This window comes from Loxodonta africana, chromosome 6, assembly GCF_030014295.1.
Source record: "Loxodonta africana isolate mLoxAfr1 chromosome 6, mLoxAfr1.hap2, whole genome shotgun sequence".
NCBI classification, from domain to species: domain Eukaryota; kingdom Metazoa; phylum Chordata; class Mammalia; order Proboscidea; family Elephantidae; genus Loxodonta; species Loxodonta africana.
The window spans coordinates 50,259,561-50,279,065 of NC_087347.1; the positions used below are offsets into that span (position 1 = coordinate 50,259,561).

Here is a 19,505-nt window from a genome sequence, read left to right on the forward strand (position 1 = left end):
CTTGAAGGCAAGGATCCACTCTCTCTTGGATGTAAATTCCTAGGGTGTATATTGCACATAATAAGTACCAAGATGTTGTTACCGTTATTTAAAAAATGGCACCTAAAGCACTGAATTATATTCCCAAAGCCCACCATTTATATTTTGAGCTGTTTCTTTGCTTAAACAGGGAGAAGATTCAGTTTATCCGAACTGAAGGAACCCCAGGATTGGTGCGTCTTTCAAGTGATGCAGACCTTGTTATGTTGCTGAGGTATGTAATGTTAGTTTTTTAAGTTGAGATTCTCCTGTCAGCAGATACTGTGGAGCATTTTAGAAAGTAACATGCTAATCTTAGTAACTCAAAAATTTTGCCTTTATTATTGAAAACTTATGGATACACTGATGTTGAAGATTTAGGATACTGATTTAGTGATAGTTCATTTCAGATTGCAATTCTTATGTTTAATTTCTGTTTGATTTTTCTTTTTTTTTAATCCTGCTGTGAAAGGAAATGGTCTCAAAGAAGGGAAAAGTTGTAGAAGGCCTATGAATAGAATTTCCCACTCAAAATAAAACAGAAAAGTGTCTGAATAAAGTACACGTGGTTTACCCCTTCAGAGTAGAACAGAGATCATTTATAATTTTCTGTCAATTTATTTTCTTAAGATGTGCTTTGTTTTCCTTTTGCTGATTCAAGACATTATAAATTTATGGTTTTAAGAGTGTAGATTTGGGAAGTCAGACTAGAAAGTTGAAATTTGGTCATTCCCTGCTAACTCAATAAAAAGCCCTTCATAAAACTGGCCAAGGAGAAAAAAGCTGGTGTTATCACATCTAATGTATAGATGTGATGGATTAGCACTGGTTTTAAAATTTAGAGCAGGATAGATGGGAAACTGGCAGTTTTCAAAAGACTTTCTCATTTTTGGAGCCCTGGTGGCAAAGTGGTTAAGAGCTACGGCTGCTAATCAAAAGGTTGGCAGTTCGAATCCACCAGTCACTCCTTGAAACCCCTATGGGGCAGTTCTTCTCTGTCCTGTAGAGTCATTATAGGATCGCCATGAGTCAGAATTGACTCAACGGCAGGTTAGCTTTACCCAGTGGTTGGGACACCCAAAACTGCACCCCTCATAGAATTAAAGGGGGTGTCATGCTGAGCCACTCAGGCAATATTTGTTTTCCCAGAATGTTAACGACCTCGTTCTTATTATTCATGATGATCTTGACCCTGGCCATTTCTACTGCCCACTTGATTCTTGCCATAATTGTAAAACTAAAGCCGAAAAATTATTTTCCTTTACGTATAGTTGAAGCATAATTAAAAGCGATGTAATCAGTACCAAAGGAGCTCTGGTGGCACAGTGGTTAAAAAGCTCAACTGCTAAATGGAAGAGCAGCAGTTCAAACCGACCAGCCGCTCCCTGGGAGAAAGTTAGGACAGTCTGCTTCTGTAAAGATTTACAGACTTGGAAACCCTATGGGGGGCAGTTCTACTCTATCCTATAGGGTCTCTATGAGCCAGAATCGACTTGACATTGTGGGTTAATCATTTTCCTTGACTCTGAACAAACCTTTTTTTTGGGGGGTGGGGGCCAGTCATCACTCAGTCTAGACTACGGTGTATTGAGCTAGTTCTGAAAGTAGCATATAAAGTATATTTTTCTTTATAGAATAGAAAGCTGTGTTACAAAATTGTGGCTAGGTTATGACTCTTTCATGTCATTCTAGAAATCTAAGGTTTTTTTCATTTAAACTAAAAAACTCCAGCTTTTAGAAATATTGTCTTAAAAGATTATAAGTTAGAATTCGTGATTTGTTAAATAATTTCCTTATTTAACAAATCTCCTTTAAATAATTTTTAGATGGTATACTCCTAAATATTTTAAATTATAACACAGCTTTGAGTATTTGTACTTTGATAAACACCACAGTTTGCTTGAGTTGCTATGTGTTAGACAGTTTTCTAAAAAGTATTTGAAAACTTACAAAGAGCAATACTGTATTTTCCCCTCTTGGGGAAAATAAGCATATTCTCTGTAGCTAATGGGCCCTTGAGGAAGCATGAGAAATTCCCTTATATACAATAGTTCTGTAACTATTACCCAGAGCCCTGGTGGCACAGTGGTTAAGAACTTGGCTGCCAACCAAAAAGTTGGCAGTTTGAATCCACCATCCTCCCCTTGGAAACGCTATATTGCAGTCCTACTCTGTCCTATAGGGTCCCTATGAGTCGAAATTGACTCAGTGGCAACGGGTGTGGCTTTTGGTTTTATAACTATTACACACAAATGATGTTATTCAATATACTTTTATATGACAATGATCATAACATATTATTTTAAGAATGGTACATAGTGACACACTGTATTACATGTGCATGCTTTATAAATAATATTTAATGATTATTGAAAAATGTTAAGAGTTTTATACATATCCTTGGTTCTTTATTTTTCTTTGAAGTTTCAGTTATTTGAATTAGTGACTCTGTAAACTCAAACACTGTACTTGCTGCATATAAAGTGGGTGACTTGTGTCTTTTTTTTTTTTACTTTGTTTCTTAAAGAGGAAAATCACTCTTGGTATAAATGAACTTGATCAAGCTGCAATGTAAAGATATGGCATAGCTCTAAGAGATTATTCTATTCAAAATAATCTAACATGAAGTTATTTTCCAGTGTATTATGAAGCTAAGAAATTTTAAAAGTGCCTTGTTACATTTATCATTGGTTATTCTACTTCATATATTCTTTCAGTAACTCACCTCATATAAAAATGTATCTCTACGGAGGCACTCATTAATTTTCCTTAGTTTCACTCATTCTGTAAGTGAGTGATGATTTTACTACCACGGATAAGCATAAAGAGGAGCCATCCGAGTTTATCTCGTTTTTGTGAACTTTAAAGTATAACATTTTGACATATTCCTATATTGAAGTGCTTATGAAAGTCAGTTGCAGAAAAACTGTTATACAGTCTGCTTTATGAACAGAGTAAATAACACTTTATAATTTTTCTTCATTTTATGAGCTTACTAATTATTATTCAAAATGAGGTCAACATTCCCAAACTCTCTGACACACAGCACCTTTATGTCTCTGATTTTTTCGCAGTGCCCTATGCCAAAAGATAAATTCTGTTTAAGAAGTTAGGTCCAAGCAACTTAATGAGTATTTATATGCCAACAACCTAGTAGCCAGTTAACCATTTGATATACATAGATTGAAGGAAAAATAATATTTTTATTTCATTCTTGAATAATTACAGTTACTCACAACTGGGATGTGCACACTTGTTGGTCATTGTAAAACTCCTCAAACTTGGAATCAGATTGTACACTGTCACCTGCATTTCTCTCCACATTGGTTTTCCTGCAGTACTTGCTTTTTATCACAGCAAATGCCAAAAACCCAACTTCACAAAGCTATGATGTCACTAAAAGGAAAGTTATTTGTGTGATCTAATATTGAAAGTATGAACTACTTCAAGCTAGTAGTTCACACAGTGTTCAAAACTTAAGATAGCCTGTGGCACCCCTGTGAATTTGCTGGGGTGCATCACATTTATGTAATTTTTTAAAATGCTTAAGGCAAAACTATATGTAGTTCATATACATATGATATATAATTATTTTAATTACAAACAAGAGTTCTTTTTTATTTTTAATCTATTTTGTCAAGTGTTTATGGATTTGAGCTTAGTGTAATCAGTGGTACTTTACTATAATATTTAATAAAAAGTCTGGGATTTCAGGACCTCAGGTCCCTTCGTTACTATATTTTAGAAGAGTATTAGAAACAGAAGTTTCAATATGGAGGAGAAAAAAGACAACTGAATAATCTCAGGTCAAAATCATGACATTCTGAAAATAGTATAAAGCCAGGGTATACAGGAATTTAATTATTTAGGAGGTGTTTTGTTTTATTTTTCTTTTAATTCTCCAGTTAAACCTAAGCTCTTTGAAGACTGGGACCCTGTTGTATATTTCCTGGAATGAAGATGTCGAACATACTTTGTGTATTTATTGTGGGTTCTTAAAAAACATTGTCTATTGCGTTTGAATCTTATTTCCAAATCTAAAAACTCAGGTGCTATATTTTCAGACAAGCACTTAAACTCAAACTCACATGTTTAAGTGGTGAAATGGAAATCGTGTTGTCCAAAGTTAGTAGCCAAACTGGCAAATAACCACAGTGGTGACAGTCAGCCCTTTAGTCCAAGGATTAACTGCAGGAGAAAGGGCAGGTGCTCCCTTGGGATGTGAACTGGACCGTGGATGGAATGGTTCAGAGTGAGGAACTGACTGTCCTACTCATTGTGGAGACAAGGCTACCCTCCTCTCACTGCTTTGGCTAAAGCACACCTTTTGTTTCTTGTTTTTCCCCAGTTTATTTGAAGAAGAGATAATGTCATATGTGCCTCCACATGCCTTACTCCACCCCAGCTACTGTCAGTCCCCACGTGGCTCCCCTGTGTCCTCTCCTCAGAACTCGCCAGGTGAGTCCACGTGCTCTTTGCAGTGAATTCTTGGGGGAAAGAGCCCTAATGTAGGGCATTCTCTCCTTAATAAAGGGAATGCTTTAGTACATTTTTAGTGTTAGCACAAGTACCTGTCTTGTGTCATTTACTGCCTCTTAGAACGGCCTTATTTCCATGAGGATTCATTTTGACAGAAGATAATGAAATTCCAGACCAGATATAGAGTTTACTTTCATTAAGTTGTATTGTGCCTAATGTATCTTGGAAAATATGTGTGCACATAATACTAAATTAGCTCTTTGGATTTAAGAAGTTCTAGTTAGGAGACCAATTTGATGGATACTTTAAAAAACCTGAGGAAATAATACACAATTGATGGATATTTTACAACTGTCAAGAAATAATATAGAATTAAAATTGGTCATTTTAATGGATTTAGATATTTTTCCCTGAAATATTCACTACCTTCATTAGATAGGAAGAACAGAGACACATGGGCAGATAGAACATGTTGAAAGATGTAACAACCTAAAATTTGTAAGTTGAAACTCTTTTTGAAAGAGATGGTATGAATGATGGAGTAAAAGAATGAATGATAGACAATGTAGCGTAGCACACGTTTTTTAAAACAAGGTCATCCTAATATTGACACAATATCAGCTATATTTATCTTTATTATAGGCAGTATATTGTTCACAATTTAACAGCTATCAGAATTCAAAGCTGTTTTAACAGAAACCCAAGCTCCATATGTGTCACTAAAACCTGCTGTATGTTCTTGGATATAGATCATGTGTTCTCACATACTGCTATGACAGTAAAGCTGCAGCCTAATTGAATACCACAAACAGGAAAAGGCCTATTAATGTGTTCTTCTAACTCATATTTATTGAGCATCCAACTATGAGCCAAGCACTGGATTAGACCCTAGTACAACAAAGATGAATAATACAGTCTCTGCCTTTGAAGGACTCATGATGGAGCAGTGGAGGCAAGTGAGTCAGCAAATGACTCTGTAAAGTTCTGTGGGTAACCTTGCAATGAAGATCTGTATGGGAACACAGATGTGGGAACAATTATTTCTTCAGAGTTGAGGACCAGGTGTTTGGGGAAAGATAAAGACAACAGGTATGAAGTGGAGCCTTGAGGGATGGTGCTAGGAATCTACCAGGTGGACCAAAGGAAGGATGACATTCTAGGCAAAGTGACAGCATAAGATAATCCACAGAAGCATAAAAGTAGTTTATAGCAAATTAATGGGTACAAGTGAAGGAAGTTCTCACAGCTCAGGGAAGTTCTCAAAAATTAGGCTAGGACTAGCTGGTCACTGAAGCTTTACCTTGTATCAGAGAAACCAGTTGGGAGACTGTTATGTTAACCCAGGTGATATGAAGGGCTAGACTAGACAGTGGCAGTGGTAATGGAGACAAGAGGATGAATTCAAGGGATGCGTGGAATGGAATCATCAGGATTTTGCATACAGGTAGGATGTAAGAGTTGAAGAAGAGGGAGGAGTCAAGGCAGACTGAGCCCTGACACCCCCCCACCCCACGACTAGACTACCAAACAGGTAGTAACACCATTTAGCAACAAAGGAAAAATATTAGACTAGAGAGGAGAGGTCAGATGCATTTGTTTTTGGACATGTTTTGTTGAGGAATCTTTGAACCACCTAATTGGAGATACTCAAAGATAATTGGAAAAGATGGCTATGGAGCTCAGGAGAGGTGGGCAGCTAGGAATATAGGTGTAGTGGTGACATTTAAAGAAACCCTGATGGCTTAGTAGTTAAGAGTTCGGCTGCAAACCAAAAGGTCAGCAGTTCAAACCTGCCAGGTGCTCCTTGGAAACCCTATGGGTAGTTCTCCTCTGTCCTGTAGGGTCGCTATGAGTCAGAATCGACTTGATGGCAATGGGTTACAGGTTGGTGGTATTTAAAGTTAAGAGTGAAGATGAGAGGAACCAGGGAGGACAAGTCAGTAAAAAGAGGAGAAAATATAGGATGATGACATGGGGGTCCTGGTATTTAAGGGTTGGGTTGAGGTAGGGATCAGGTGAAAGAAAAAGAGCTGACAGAATTTGGGGGAAAATTAAGGTCTTTCCAAGGGATCTAAGTTTTGAGGAGGAGGCAGTGATTAATAAGGTCAAGCACTCAAAGGTTAAGGAAGGATGAGGTCTGAAAAGAGGCCATTAGATTTGAAAACCATGAAGTTATATATGGCCTTTGTCCAAGCAGTTTCCATGAAATAATGGATTATAAACTATATTGTAACCAGTCAAAGAATGATACAGGATGTAGAGTATAGAAATACACTTTTCCTAAAGTATAGAAGTGGAAAGAAAACACAATAGGACAGTAGTTAGAAGGATAGGAAGAGTTAAAGGAGGGGTTTTAGGATGGGAAAGTTGAGCTTGTGTGTGTACAGAGGTCAGATGACCTGGAGGAAGGGAAAGTGGTTTACTGAATGGGGCAAAGAAGCAACAGCCACCAGAGCACAAGCCGTAGGAAGACAGGGCACTGGAGTCAAAAGCATACATCAAGCTGGAGCACAGTAGGGACACCTATTTTGAATGACACATGATGAAAGGAACTAAGTATATGAGACTACAGGTAAATTTAAAGGTGTAGGGAGGGAAATTGAAATTCACAGCTGGCCTCAGTCACTTACAACTGTGAGACTTTGGGCAATTTACTTCCCTCACTGAACTGAAATTTCTTTTTTCTGTGAAGTGGGCATAGTAGTAATCGCCTCCCATGGTTATTTTGGAGAGATCACCTAGTCTGGTGCCTGGAACATAACAAGCAACCAATGGATGTTCATTTATCCCTTTTTCTTCCTTTCTGGAAAGTAATCCAAGGAGTATAGTTTGTCAGTATTTAAACCATGAATAACCGGAATATATGAGCCCATTTTCCCTGATACACAGGACTGGCTGCTTAGATACTCTGAATGGCCTTTTTCTTAGCAAGAGCCTATGCTGAAGTTTAAAGTGGGTTGTCCTTTACGTAATGCTTTATAGTTAAGAAACGAAGCTGTGTGCAGTGTGGCTCATGCCAGTCAAGGCTCTCCAGGCCTTGTCTGTGACCCCATCCTGCCTGAGAAAAAGGCAGTTCCCCAGATTCTGTCACCTCTGACCGCTGTGGAGCCATGCTCTTTGCGACTGGCTGATAATGTCTCTGTATGAACACGCTCAATGGTGACTAAGTTCACGTCTTCGTTTAGCAAGCACCACAGATGCAGATGACTAATCCCTGGTGGTCATAAAATGCATTCTGGAAACTGAGATTTAAAGTTAAATATTTTCCAAGGGCACTTATAACCCAAATCTGTCTAAATTGCTAGCAGTGTTTGTCATGTTTTTAATTTTCACGAAGAATCGTCTCCATATTTTTGGCCTAGTCTGTTTCACTGGGCTTTGTTTGATCTTGAAATTGGGATGGACTGCCTGATAACAGCTGGAATAACTATAACTAATTCCACATGATACAAGGGCAGGCCTAACTAACCTTGCTTACCTTATGGAGAAATCTTCTCAGTTTGAGTAAAATAGCCTCTCCTTTCACCAGCACTGGGTTTTTTCACCAGTATTCCTAAAGTTTTTATGAAAACAACATTTCAAATGTCTTAAACAGTGTTCTGCTGTTCCTTCTTGTGGCCAGAATGTCACCATTTTTAGTGGTGTGAGACCAATATTGGTAAATTTTGACAATAATCAATTTTAATGATATTCTTTCTGAACCCCTAGGAACCTGGTAAGCTTTCTACTCTTTTCCTCATTCCAAGCACATTTTTATGTCTTTTCAAGTACAGAGATCAAAGAGGGAGTGGGGGGCTTTGGAAACTTTGACTCACTGCTTTTTGCAGCTGTTGAGAGTACTCACCTAAAATTTGTCAAAATTTTGGAATCTGGACGTTTGTTTTTCTAGGACCGTTAATGATGTCCACCCTGACTTCAGCTATGTCGGAAGGAAAAGATCTTTCAAAATACCGTATGGTTTAGTATGCCAAATATGGGACCGAGAATTTTAAGGGTCTTTCGTAGGAGCACATTTCTAGGAATTTAAATGCAGTGACACCTAATTTATCTAATATTGTTGGAGATGTGCTCACTTACATGAATTTTCCAGGTAAATGAAGCTATGACTTTTTAAGTGCCAGAAAATGTTCGTTTAACCAACCATTTGCTGAAACCCTTTTTAAAAAATCCATTATACTTACTCTGCTTTCCTATGCACTGTACATTGAGGATTTGCAAGATTATTCTGGATCATTGTGACAACGAGTTATGGTGCAGAGCTGTTGTTACTTGACTAGGACTGAACTGCCTGGAAGCTGGTACCAGCACAGGTCACGCTCAACAGAAATAAAGCAGATTCAGATAGTGGTGAAGAGCCACATGGGTCTTAACTGAACGTTGTCTTGAGGGAATGGGATGTGAGAGGAAATCATTTCTCCCAAAACATAATGTGAACCCCTGAGAATCCTCTTTTCCTGTCCCTTCCTTTCGCCAAAATCTTAGCAACTTAGCAGTTACTTATCTTACCGTCTGCTCTTTTTGAAAACATCTCTCTCATTTTCTCTTTCCCCTCACCTTTTCTTCTTTCCCCTCACCTTTCCCACAGTCCCTGAAGTAGCTTTACACCTGTTTTTTAAAGAGTGTTCTATCCTTTCTCTTTACTTAGCCCTATAAAGATGATCCAGGACCCAAATAGCACAAATGAAGGATGCTCCCTGGCTTATTGGGAACGGGGAAGTTGTGATTCCAGAGACTGAAGGAAAGTTGCAGATACTGTCCTTGCCACAATGTAGAGGTGTGTTGTTTGGGTTTGTTTTGAGTCGCTGTTGTGCCCACCCCCCAGTGCTATCAGAGGGCACTCATTACGTGCCCTTCAGCTTTGCCTTTTTAATAAGTTGCTTCTAATTTGCCAAAGTCTGAGAGATCAAATTATCAAAGTCTTTTTTTGTTATAAATGGCTTATAAATGAGAGCATTAGCAAACAATGACCTGAGGGCTTTTTACTATTCTTAGGGAATATATATTATAGGGAGTAAAGCAAAAATGCAAGGACTTCAGTAGTGCTACTCCTTTGTGCCATGTATTTTAGAGGGTTTTTTGTTTCATTTTGTTTTAAGTTGCAGTGTTCAGCTATGTTCCAGAAGATAGAGTCTGCCAGAAATTATCGTATTGCTCAATGGTTTGTTCTCATTCACTAACTGGGAATGTGAAACAAACAAAAAAAGTCATAGAGATTTTTGTTAGAAGGTGAACCAAGAAAGAACTGGGTTTTTGAGCCCTCCCGGTACAGAGGCCTGGAGCAGTCCTGGATCAGACCACCTCTGATCCTATCCATTACAGCACACAAGTAATCAAAGCAATCTGGGTTCTGTGCTACACATCCAGAATCAAAGAAGACTCAAGATTTTTCTAGTGTCACCTAAAGTATTTTGTCATATAATATTCTTTAGTTTGTATGTAACTATGCAGTTTTGTAATAGTAGATTTAAATAGTGTAACCCTTTATATGGAAGTATTTTGAGTCCACCTAGCAACAATAAGGAGTCCCTGGTTGGTGCAAATGGTTAGCACACTCAGCTGCTAACCAAAAGGTTGGAGGGTCAAGTCCACCCACAGATGTCTCATAAAAAAGGCCTGGTGATCTTCTTTGAAAAAAAAAAATTAGCCATTGAAAACCCTACAGAGCACGGTTCTCCTCCGATACACATGGGGTCACCATGAGTTAAATCGACTCCCTAGCAACAATGAAGGAAAAATAAAAAAACCTAGTATCTTTTACTGAATTTTTTCCTGCAAAAAATTGATAAAATGCTGACTATCCAAGTCAGTCCTTCATGTGACCATTTACTATAGGTAATATTGATCTTTTTGTATCTGGCATCCTTTTTAAGACCATACCCCACCAAATGACCATAAAATTACTCTTTTTATAGAGTATTATATCCTAGAACTTCACTTGCAGGTATGATTCCTATACAAGCTGATTAGCACAATCTTTCAAGAACATTTTTGAGTAGAAGGAATATTGTTCCACCCTGGAATTTCTTGGCAGTTGCACCTGACTTGCAGTAAGAATTTGAGCAGAGCCAACAGCATAATTTACTGTAATTTTTAAACCATGAGTAATGTGTAAATGATTTTTTTTCATAATAGAACTATTAGCAAAAAAATTTTTGCACCTAACGATTTGTCTCAAGTCTCCATAATTGAATCCCTCACATGGAGTGTACATGGAGTCAGAACTAATTTTTCTAAAGTGTCTGTACAGATATTGATGGGATTCATAATGGCATTTCCCACGGCCTTTTAAGAGTGTCACATTATCCAGTGATAGTATATGTGTCATTTTTTAAGGTAATCAACTCTTAAAGAATCATGTTTCTTTTGAGCTCCGAAAGATTTTCATTCAGCCCTTTGCTCTTCTTTTTCCTCTTCCCTATCAATGATTGTGCTCCTAAAAGCTGATTCACTGTGGGTGCTTTTTGAGTTGCCTGGGTTTGTTGCTGTTGTTGTTAGGTGCCATCGAGTTGGTTCTGACTCATAGTGACCCTATGTACCACAGAACGAAACACTGCCTGTTCCTGCACCATGCTAACAATCATTGTTATACTTGAAACCCCCTATTGTTGTAGCCACTGTGTCAATCCATCTCTTTGAGGTTCTTCCTCTTTTCTGCTGGCCCATACTTTACCAAGCATGATGTCCTTCTCCAGGGACCAATCCCTCCTGACAACATGTCCAAAGTGTGTAAGACTGAGCCTCACCATCCTTACTTCTAAGGAGCCTTCTGGTTGCTATCCTTGCTTCTAAGGAGCATTCTGGTTGTACTTCTTCCAGGACAGACTTTGTTCGTTCTTTTAGCAATCTGTGGTATATTCAATATTCTTCACCAACACCACAATTCAAAAGTGTCAATTCTTCCGTCTTCCTTATTCATCATACTGCTTTTGCATGCATATGATGTGATTGAAAATACCATGGCCTGGGTCAGGCACACTTTAGTCTTCAAGGTGACGTCCTTGCTTTTCAAGAGGTCCTTTGCAGCAGATTTGCCCACTGCAGTGCATCATTTGATTTCTTGACTGGTGCTTCCATGGCTGTTGATTGTGGATCCAAGTAAAATGAAATCCTTGACAACTTCAGTCTTTTCACTGTTTATAATGATGTTGCTTATTGGTCCAGTCGTGAGGATTTTTGTTCATGTTGAGGTGTAGTCCATACTGAAGGCTGTGGTGTTTGCATGGATTTAAAAAAACTAAAAACTGGTTCCCATCAAGTTGATTCCAACTCATAGTGACCCTGTAGGACAAAGTAGAACTGCCCCATAGCGTTTCCAAGGAGTGGCTGGTGGATTCGAACTACCAACCTTTTAGTTAGCAGCCAAATGCTTAACCAATGTGCCACCAGGGCTCCTAGTCTGCCATTTTTGAGACATGGGTGACAAGTTTATTCTGCTACTGTGAGTGGACTTCCACTGTGCTGTGCTGCCCCTCGGCCATCCAGGAGAGCAGCCTACGCTCATGGAGATTTTGTCCCTTCCTGTTGCGAAGGATGCTTTTCAAACACATAGGAAGTGTTCCCCTCTGTCCCTGGATGATGCCCAGGTGTTTCATTGATTGCATTTGACCTTCCTCCAGGGGATAAAGGTTCTCAGCCTTGGTTGCACATTGGAATCATCTGGAGAGCTTTAAAAACACTGATGCCTGGGCCCCATCCCAGACATTCTGATGTAATGCGTCTTGGGTGTGGCCTGAACACTGCTATTTTTAAAAAACCTCCTAAGTGATTCTGTGAGGCGTTGGTGGTTCAGTAGTGGAATTCTTACCTTCCACGTGGAAGACCCAGCTTCAGTTATCGGCCAGTGCACTGCCATTCTGTCAGTGGGGGCTTACATGTTGCTACAGTGCTGAACAGTTTTTAGCGGAGTTTCCAAACTAAGACGATCTATTTCTGAAAATCAGCCAATGAAAACTCTCTGCTTCTCCACCTTGAGACCAGAGAAACTAGATGGTGCCCGGCTACCACTACTGAAAGTTCTGATCAGGGACACAATAGATGAATTCTGACAAAAAGGGATAACACTGTGGAACAGAGCCTCAAATTCTTAAAGAATACAGACTTATTGGACCCATTGAGTCTAGAAGAATCCCCGAGACTATGGCCCTGAGTTGCTCTTCAAACCTTGAATTGAAACTATGCCTTGAAGTCACCTTTAAACTAAGTAACAGTTTAGTCCAAGAGTAAAGATTGGCACCCTTGAGTATTGCATTTAAAAATAAAATTATATAAGACCAAAGAGCCAACAGCTGTTTTAGAACATAGATGAGGCTGAGGTCAGGAAGTTTAAGTAAATGGAACTGAAACAACTAGAACAAAAATAATAAGAATGTTGACACAATGTGAAGAAAGTAACAATGTCACTGATCAGTATGTCTAGAAACTGGAATGGGAGTGGGTTTTGCTGTGTATATTTTCACCAAAAAGAAAATTAAATGTTAAAAAAAGAAAAGGAAGAAAAAGGAAACCCTATAGATTACAGCAGTCTGACCCACAACCAATCAGGCATCAGTTCATTCCTTTGTGCATGGGGTCACCATGAGCTGGGGTCCCACTCAGTGGCAGCTAACAACAAGTGATTCTAATGGCAGTCAAGATTGAGAACCACTGCCTAGAAGTCTCTTCTATGTCTCAAATCTTTTAAAGTCAAGTTTCCCTATTTATAACATTGGCCAGCCCTTTTGGGTAAAAGATCCTTAACTATACAAACAGACCTCTGCACGGATAGTTGACCAATAGCGAGTTATGTAAAAATCCATTCCTAAAATCCTAACACATTTTCCCAGGTCTTTATTGTTCACATCTATTTCAGATAATAACGGTTCACACCTATAATGGCACTTCTCATGTGACAGGCACTGCACTAAGTGTTGTGCACAAACTAACTCACGTTTAACCCACAGGTGTGTCCCAGATCTCTCACCTGAACTCCAGTTCTCTATTTTCAAGTGTCCATAGAGCAGTTGCCCACCTGACCAGCTATCACCTCCAACTCAGTATGTATAAAACTTCACATGCCCCTGTCCACTGGCATCATTTCCTACACTGCTTTCAACATCGGATAGACCTGACACAAATCCCAAATCTGCTCACTGCCATGTGACTTGGACAGGAAACTGTATTTTCAGTTTTCTTAGTTGCAAAGTGGCGATGGTGATAATACTAAAATACCTGCTTTGTAGGCTTGTTGTGAGAACCTCCCAAGACCCTCTGTGCACAGTGTACACTCCCTAACACATAGCAAGCACTTAAGAAAAGGATAACTATTGTTAGTGTTTAAAAAAAAAAAAAAATGTGATCATGAGAGCTGCCCATTGCCCTTCCTTACTTATCTCCATTGCCAACTCTTATTTCACACTGTGTCTCTCTGAGTCACCCTCTCACACCCCACTCTAGCTCCTCATCCCCTCAGGCGTAGATTGCTGCAACAACTCCTAGCTGTGTCACCTCCCTCCAGTCTCCTTTCCTCTTCCGCACCCTTAACCTGTTCAACACACTCTATGAAAATAATTTCTTAAATGTAACACTTTTGTTTTATTCCCTTGCTTAAGAACCTATAAAGGCCTCTCACTGTCCACTGTATCATGCCCAGGCTCCTCAGCTAGATTTTGTAATTCCTCTCATAATTTGGCTCCAACCTTTATGACCAATCTTATCTTCCATTTACTCCCCAGCACTCCCTTTCCACTCTAGGTTTTGCCAGCCACCTCCCCTTCTTGTGAGCGTGTATGCGGTGCTTATTGCAACTCTTGGGAATCCCTTCCTCAGGGCTTACCTTTCCCCATGTAACATAATGTGAAATGTGTAGAATGTACAGAATGTCCCTTTACAAGCCCTGGTTCCAATAAAGCCTTGTCCCTAAGGCCTTTTCTATGTCAGTTTCTTCTTAGACTCATTGACTGTTACTTTTATATAACACTACCTCATTCACAAGTACCTATGGGGCCCAGTAGCTGATGTCTGTGAGTGGTGGTGGCACAGTAGAGAGCATGTGCCCTTGGGAGGAGTCAGCTGTCATCTGTAACCCCAGGGAAATGCAGGCCAGTCATTGCCAGATTTCCGAAGTAATTTTCAAGAGAAAAACCTGGATTGTTTTTTTACTTGAAATTTTCTAATTTTTAAATGTTGGCAATTAATTTAAAATCTTTCGGAAATATCCAGTGTTTCTGTCATGACTCTGGGTCTGATTCCTGTATTCATCATCAGTTTTGTGTCCTGGCTTTTGGTTAGTCACCTTGTGGACACAAAGCTGGATTTTTCTGTGGAAAGAGGAACAGATTGGGTTACTTTCACATTTTATTAATGGTACTTGCATTGAATAACATATAAGACATCTTTAGATAATCTGTCAGTGATCATAGTACTTGGCACATATTAACCATGCAATAGATATTAGTACTGTTTACCCTTTACCTAACCAGGAGATATGTGCCTTCTGCAATAATGACTGAATTCTAATTTTATACTAAGATTTTTTGATATATGAATGAGATATGCACTATGAAATGTATGTAAGTATGTGTCTAAATTCATTCTTAGTTATAATGCATATTAAAAGATGCTTTTGTAGTGAGGAATTTAGAGTAAATAATTGAAAGGTACTATCCTTGCTTTGTCTACCACATACTTTCACATTGTAACTTCCTGTCTGGTTGCCATGATAGCATCTCAGTAGCAAATATATTCCACCCTGAACAGTACCATTAGACATGAATAACTCTGTTTGACTCATATTAGTTTGGACTGAAAAGGGGAACATATTTGACCAGCACATGGGCACCATTATAGCTATTCAAACAGGATTGTTATTATGAACCAAAATGCCACAAAGGAGACTTCTTTTGAAACTCTGGTTAACCTCTGTTACATCCTTCAACTTGGAGAGGTAAAAAGTATAAAAGCTCAAAGTATTGCCTCCTGTTACTTGTTAATTGTCATCTCATACCCACTGTAGTGATTTTTCACAGTGATGTAATGAACATAAGGACATTACACAAATCCCAACTGTCCTCTTTTTTGTGGTTTGCTGTAGGTACTCAGCGTGCCAATGCCCGGGCTCCAGCCCCTTACAAGCGAGATTTTGAAGCCAAACTAAGGAACTTTTACAGGAAGTTAGAGACTAAAGGATATGGACAAGGCCCAGGAAAATTAAAGTAAGTCAAAGTGATATAAACCCCGTGACTTACAGATGATGGAAAGATGAAGCGTGGTTGGGAATTTAGGAAATTTATTGTGATTTGGTATGACCAGTCTTTGTTTTAATTGGCATAATTATTTTGGCATTTGTAATTTACAGGATCGTATAAAAGATAGTCCTGGAATTAAGTATGATTAAATTTAAGGTTCTAAAACAAACAGTAAAAAGACTGCTTCTTTTCATGTAAAAATACAGGCAAAATAAAAAGCTGATTTTCTTTTTCTCCTGAAAAGTACCTCCTTTGTGGCCTATGATATATTCATTAGATATAAGGCTATCACAGTGTCCTGTGTTGCATTTTACTACCTGCTGGGCTGACCTGTATACGGGAATCACAGTCAGCTCCATTTTGTTCTGTGAAGCAAACCACACTTGTCAAAGAGAATATCTCATGAATGTTGTTTCTGCCTTTCTTTATCCACTTCCCTTTAAATGGGGAAGCTGAAACATGATCACATTGGTCTAGAATTATTTTCATTCCCTACTCATCCTAACTGCCCCCTCACTCCCACCTCCACTCCTGTCCTGTGTGCCACCAGAGTGTCGCTGTGCCACCTGAGAGAGGACAAAGGAGGGAGTGCCTCCATTGCACCCTTGCCACTAACCTGGGTGCCTGTGATGAGGTGCGAAGGCCAGGCCTACAGCCTCACAGCTGTCTGCCCTGCATGGGAGGGCTTGCTCATTTAGGTTCCACTTGCATTGCCCTAAAAAAGCATCCACCTGCTCAAAACACATGGTACTCTGAGCTTTACCTTTCTCACAGTTTCATGGAGTGGCTGGTGGATTTGAGCCACCAACCTTTCAGTTAGCAGCAGAGCGCTTTAACCACTGTGCCACCAGGCTCCTCATATCTATCACAAGTGGATTAACTGGCTGCAGGCATCATTCCTTTGTATCTGTCACTTAGAGAATCCCAAGATTCTCTCAGTCTAAAAATTAAGCACCATTGTAAACTCTTTTGCATTGCAGGACGCTGGTTTTTTTTTTTTTTCCTCCATGGTCTCACAGTCATCTCTCTGGGCACTTAATAACTGAATTTCTTGTCCAGGTGCATTCAGGCTTAGAACACAGGTTGTTCTTTTACTAAACAAAAGTTTTGTGTGTGTTATCTTATCAGCATTTTCCTACTGGGATAAAATTATTTGACCATTCAGAAAGGACTCTCACATTGTTATTACAGGTCATAGTTGGGATGCTTATTTACCAATTATTCTGTTATGCAACGTTTGCTAGTGCTGTTAAGAGTTACTCGCAAGTGTGTGCTTTATTGCAGGCAGCAGTGATATTAGTAAGGCCACTTCTCGCCTAATTAATTGTAGTAAATTGAAATTAAATGGCAAGTGCCAAACTCTGGAAAGATAAGGATTAAGAAATAATCTGTTTTTTCAAATTGTCTCTCACGGACAGGTTAATTATCAGAAGAGATCACTTACTGGAAGATGCTTTTAATCAAATTATGGGCTACTCCAGAAAAGACCTGCAGAGAAATAAGCTATATGTCACATTTGTTGGTGAGGAAGGGTAAGTAGAACAGAGAAGTAGCCTGTGGAACATAGGCTGTGGCTGCGGGCCGGATGTTTCACCACGTCGATGTGGTTGCCTCAAACAGGAAATCCTTCTGGCAGGAAATGCTGTTCTCATACACTTAAACCTTTGCCTTTTTTTTTCTACAGCTTCCTCTGGTTTTTAAATCATTTGACATAGAAATTCTTCAGTAAAAACTCATAGCCACAGATCACTTTGGGAGCTGGAGGTTGGTTTGGTTTCTTCTCTCTGCATCTCTCTTTCTCTTAAAGAAAAAGCGGGGGATTTAGGGAAAAAGGGGGGAGTTGCACTATAATGGCTGTGATCTTGTTATCTGCACCACAGTGTTAAGTAGAACATGCTTCACCTGTTAATTAAGCTCAGTTTCAGAATCAGGAATTCGGATCCTGTGGTCCTGCCAGGAAGCCTCCAAAGCAGTGACTCCTAGGCCTTGGTTCTTATTTCTCTGCCCCCAGTTTATTTCTTCCCTTGGGAGGGCAGCACACCCACCAAAATAACTACCTGCCATACACAAGCATTCCAGCCTTCTGTGACTCTCCCGTGAGTGTGTTCACATAGAGAAGAGTTAGGAAATGAAGGACGGAAGACTCCTACACAGTGGTCTGTTGCATCCCAATAGGCATAACAGTTGTTAAATATCACCTTAGAAGATGACAGCTCTCATCTTTGCCACACCCCTTCCTCTTTTCTCATTTCAAGTCTGGGTTTTCAGCCTTAGAATCTACTTTGTAACCCAGTTGACATTAGAATGAATTTAAAAATACCACATGAGTGTCTGAACTCTGGTTTTCTTCTCCTTGATTCTGTTGATCTGAATCATTTTAAAGCTAACCCTCTCCTTCATGCTGAGAAATAAAGTGTATTAGATTATGGAATCATGGTATTAATATCCAACAAATTGAGTCATTCAGTATATATTTGATGAAATGGAGTCTCCAGAAAATAAAATAACTGATGGAGCTAGATACTAGCAGAGCAAGGATTCCAACCAGGGCCTTCTGTCTTTTTTTTTAATCTGGAACTTTTAGCACACCACTGGGACCCAGTGAACATTTCTGAACTTTGGTCTATCTGGATATTTTTCCTACCCCTGGATCTTTTTATCATTCTAACTGGTGACTGATAACCCTTCTCTTGTCACATGTGCTATTGTAGAGCCTCCCCTATGACTAGATTAAAGAAAAATTTTATATGGGAGCACACCATCATATGACAAAGTTTGGCACTGGGTCATGCCCAAGATTTGAGCCTTTCATTGCTAATGTGCAAAAATGGACTACCAGCTTTGGTTAGTTGGCTTAAAGATGCAGGTGCACGATAGAAAATGGTGGCAAATGTTTTTAGCCTCATCATAAGCATGCATGGGATTCCAAGTATTTCCTTACATAACCAGTCTGGTTTGGATAAGAACACTTTTCCTCCCCAAAATACCAGCTGCCTTCCTCATTGTTGGACTGTAGTTTGCTGAGATCTCAGAGATTTAGGGAAGTCTTTGGAAGCCACTGTACTTAAGCTTAAGCAGAGTATATGCTTATCATGCTTGATCTTTCCAAAGCAATCTCCCTGCAACCTGGACTGATGACACTGGTTCCAAGGAGCAGGCCCAGACCAAGTGGGGCTGATAACTCTGTATTTGTTTGCCACTGAGGTCCAGGTACTTTCGGCTTCCATCACCTGTCTCCTTCTCATAAGCCTAGAGGGAAAACAAGAGGGAGCATATTTGCTCAAGAGGGTGATTGAGAGGGATCTCAATCACCAGTGAACAGTCTCTTAATCTGGCCCTTTTGTATATGGTTTATTGAGGCAGGAATTGAGTTATTTTACCCTTTGCCATCTTTCCAAGTACATTGACTCTATCACTTTGGGTTTTTATTATAATGCAGAAAGAAATGTTATGATTAAAAGATCATAACATTTCTTTCTGCATTATAATAAAAACCCAAAGTGAAAAGCTAGTACTGGGGCAGAGCCTAACTAAGATGGTACAGACAGTTACCTTTCTCGGCTACTAACCAAAAAGTTGAAGGTATGAGTCCACCCAGAGGTGCCTTGGAAGAAAAGGCTGGCAGTCTACTTCTGGAAAATCAGCCATCGAAAACCCTATGGGACACTAGTTCTACTCTGACACACATGAGGTCGCCATTAGTCAGAATTAACTCAACAACAGCTGGTTAGTACTGGGGCAGAAAATATACAAGATGCACCTGAAGCATCTTATACTGCCAGAAAG

At 39.4% G+C, this 19,505-nt stretch overlaps 1 protein-coding gene across 2 annotated transcripts in view; it reads left to right on the forward strand.

Annotated features, from left to right (window-relative positions):
* Positions 1–19,505, forward strand: part of HECW2 (HECT, C2 and WW domain containing E3 ubiquitin protein ligase 2) — a 179,710-nt gene that overhangs the window by 115,288 nt on the left and 44,917 nt on the right. The window contains exons 17-21 of one of the 2 annotated variants that reach the window (XM_023542646.2): positions 170–253; positions 4,367–4,476; positions 13,437–13,529; positions 15,566–15,686; positions 17,138–17,251. In XM_023542646.2, the coding sequence (XP_023398414.2) occupies positions 170–253; positions 4,367–4,476; positions 13,437–13,529; positions 15,566–15,686; positions 17,138–17,251 (522 nt within the window). The remainder of the gene's footprint in view (positions 1–169; positions 254–4,366; positions 4,477–13,436; positions 13,530–15,565; positions 15,687–17,137; positions 17,252–19,505) is intronic. The other variant, XM_064286869.1, reaches the window with a different exon arrangement.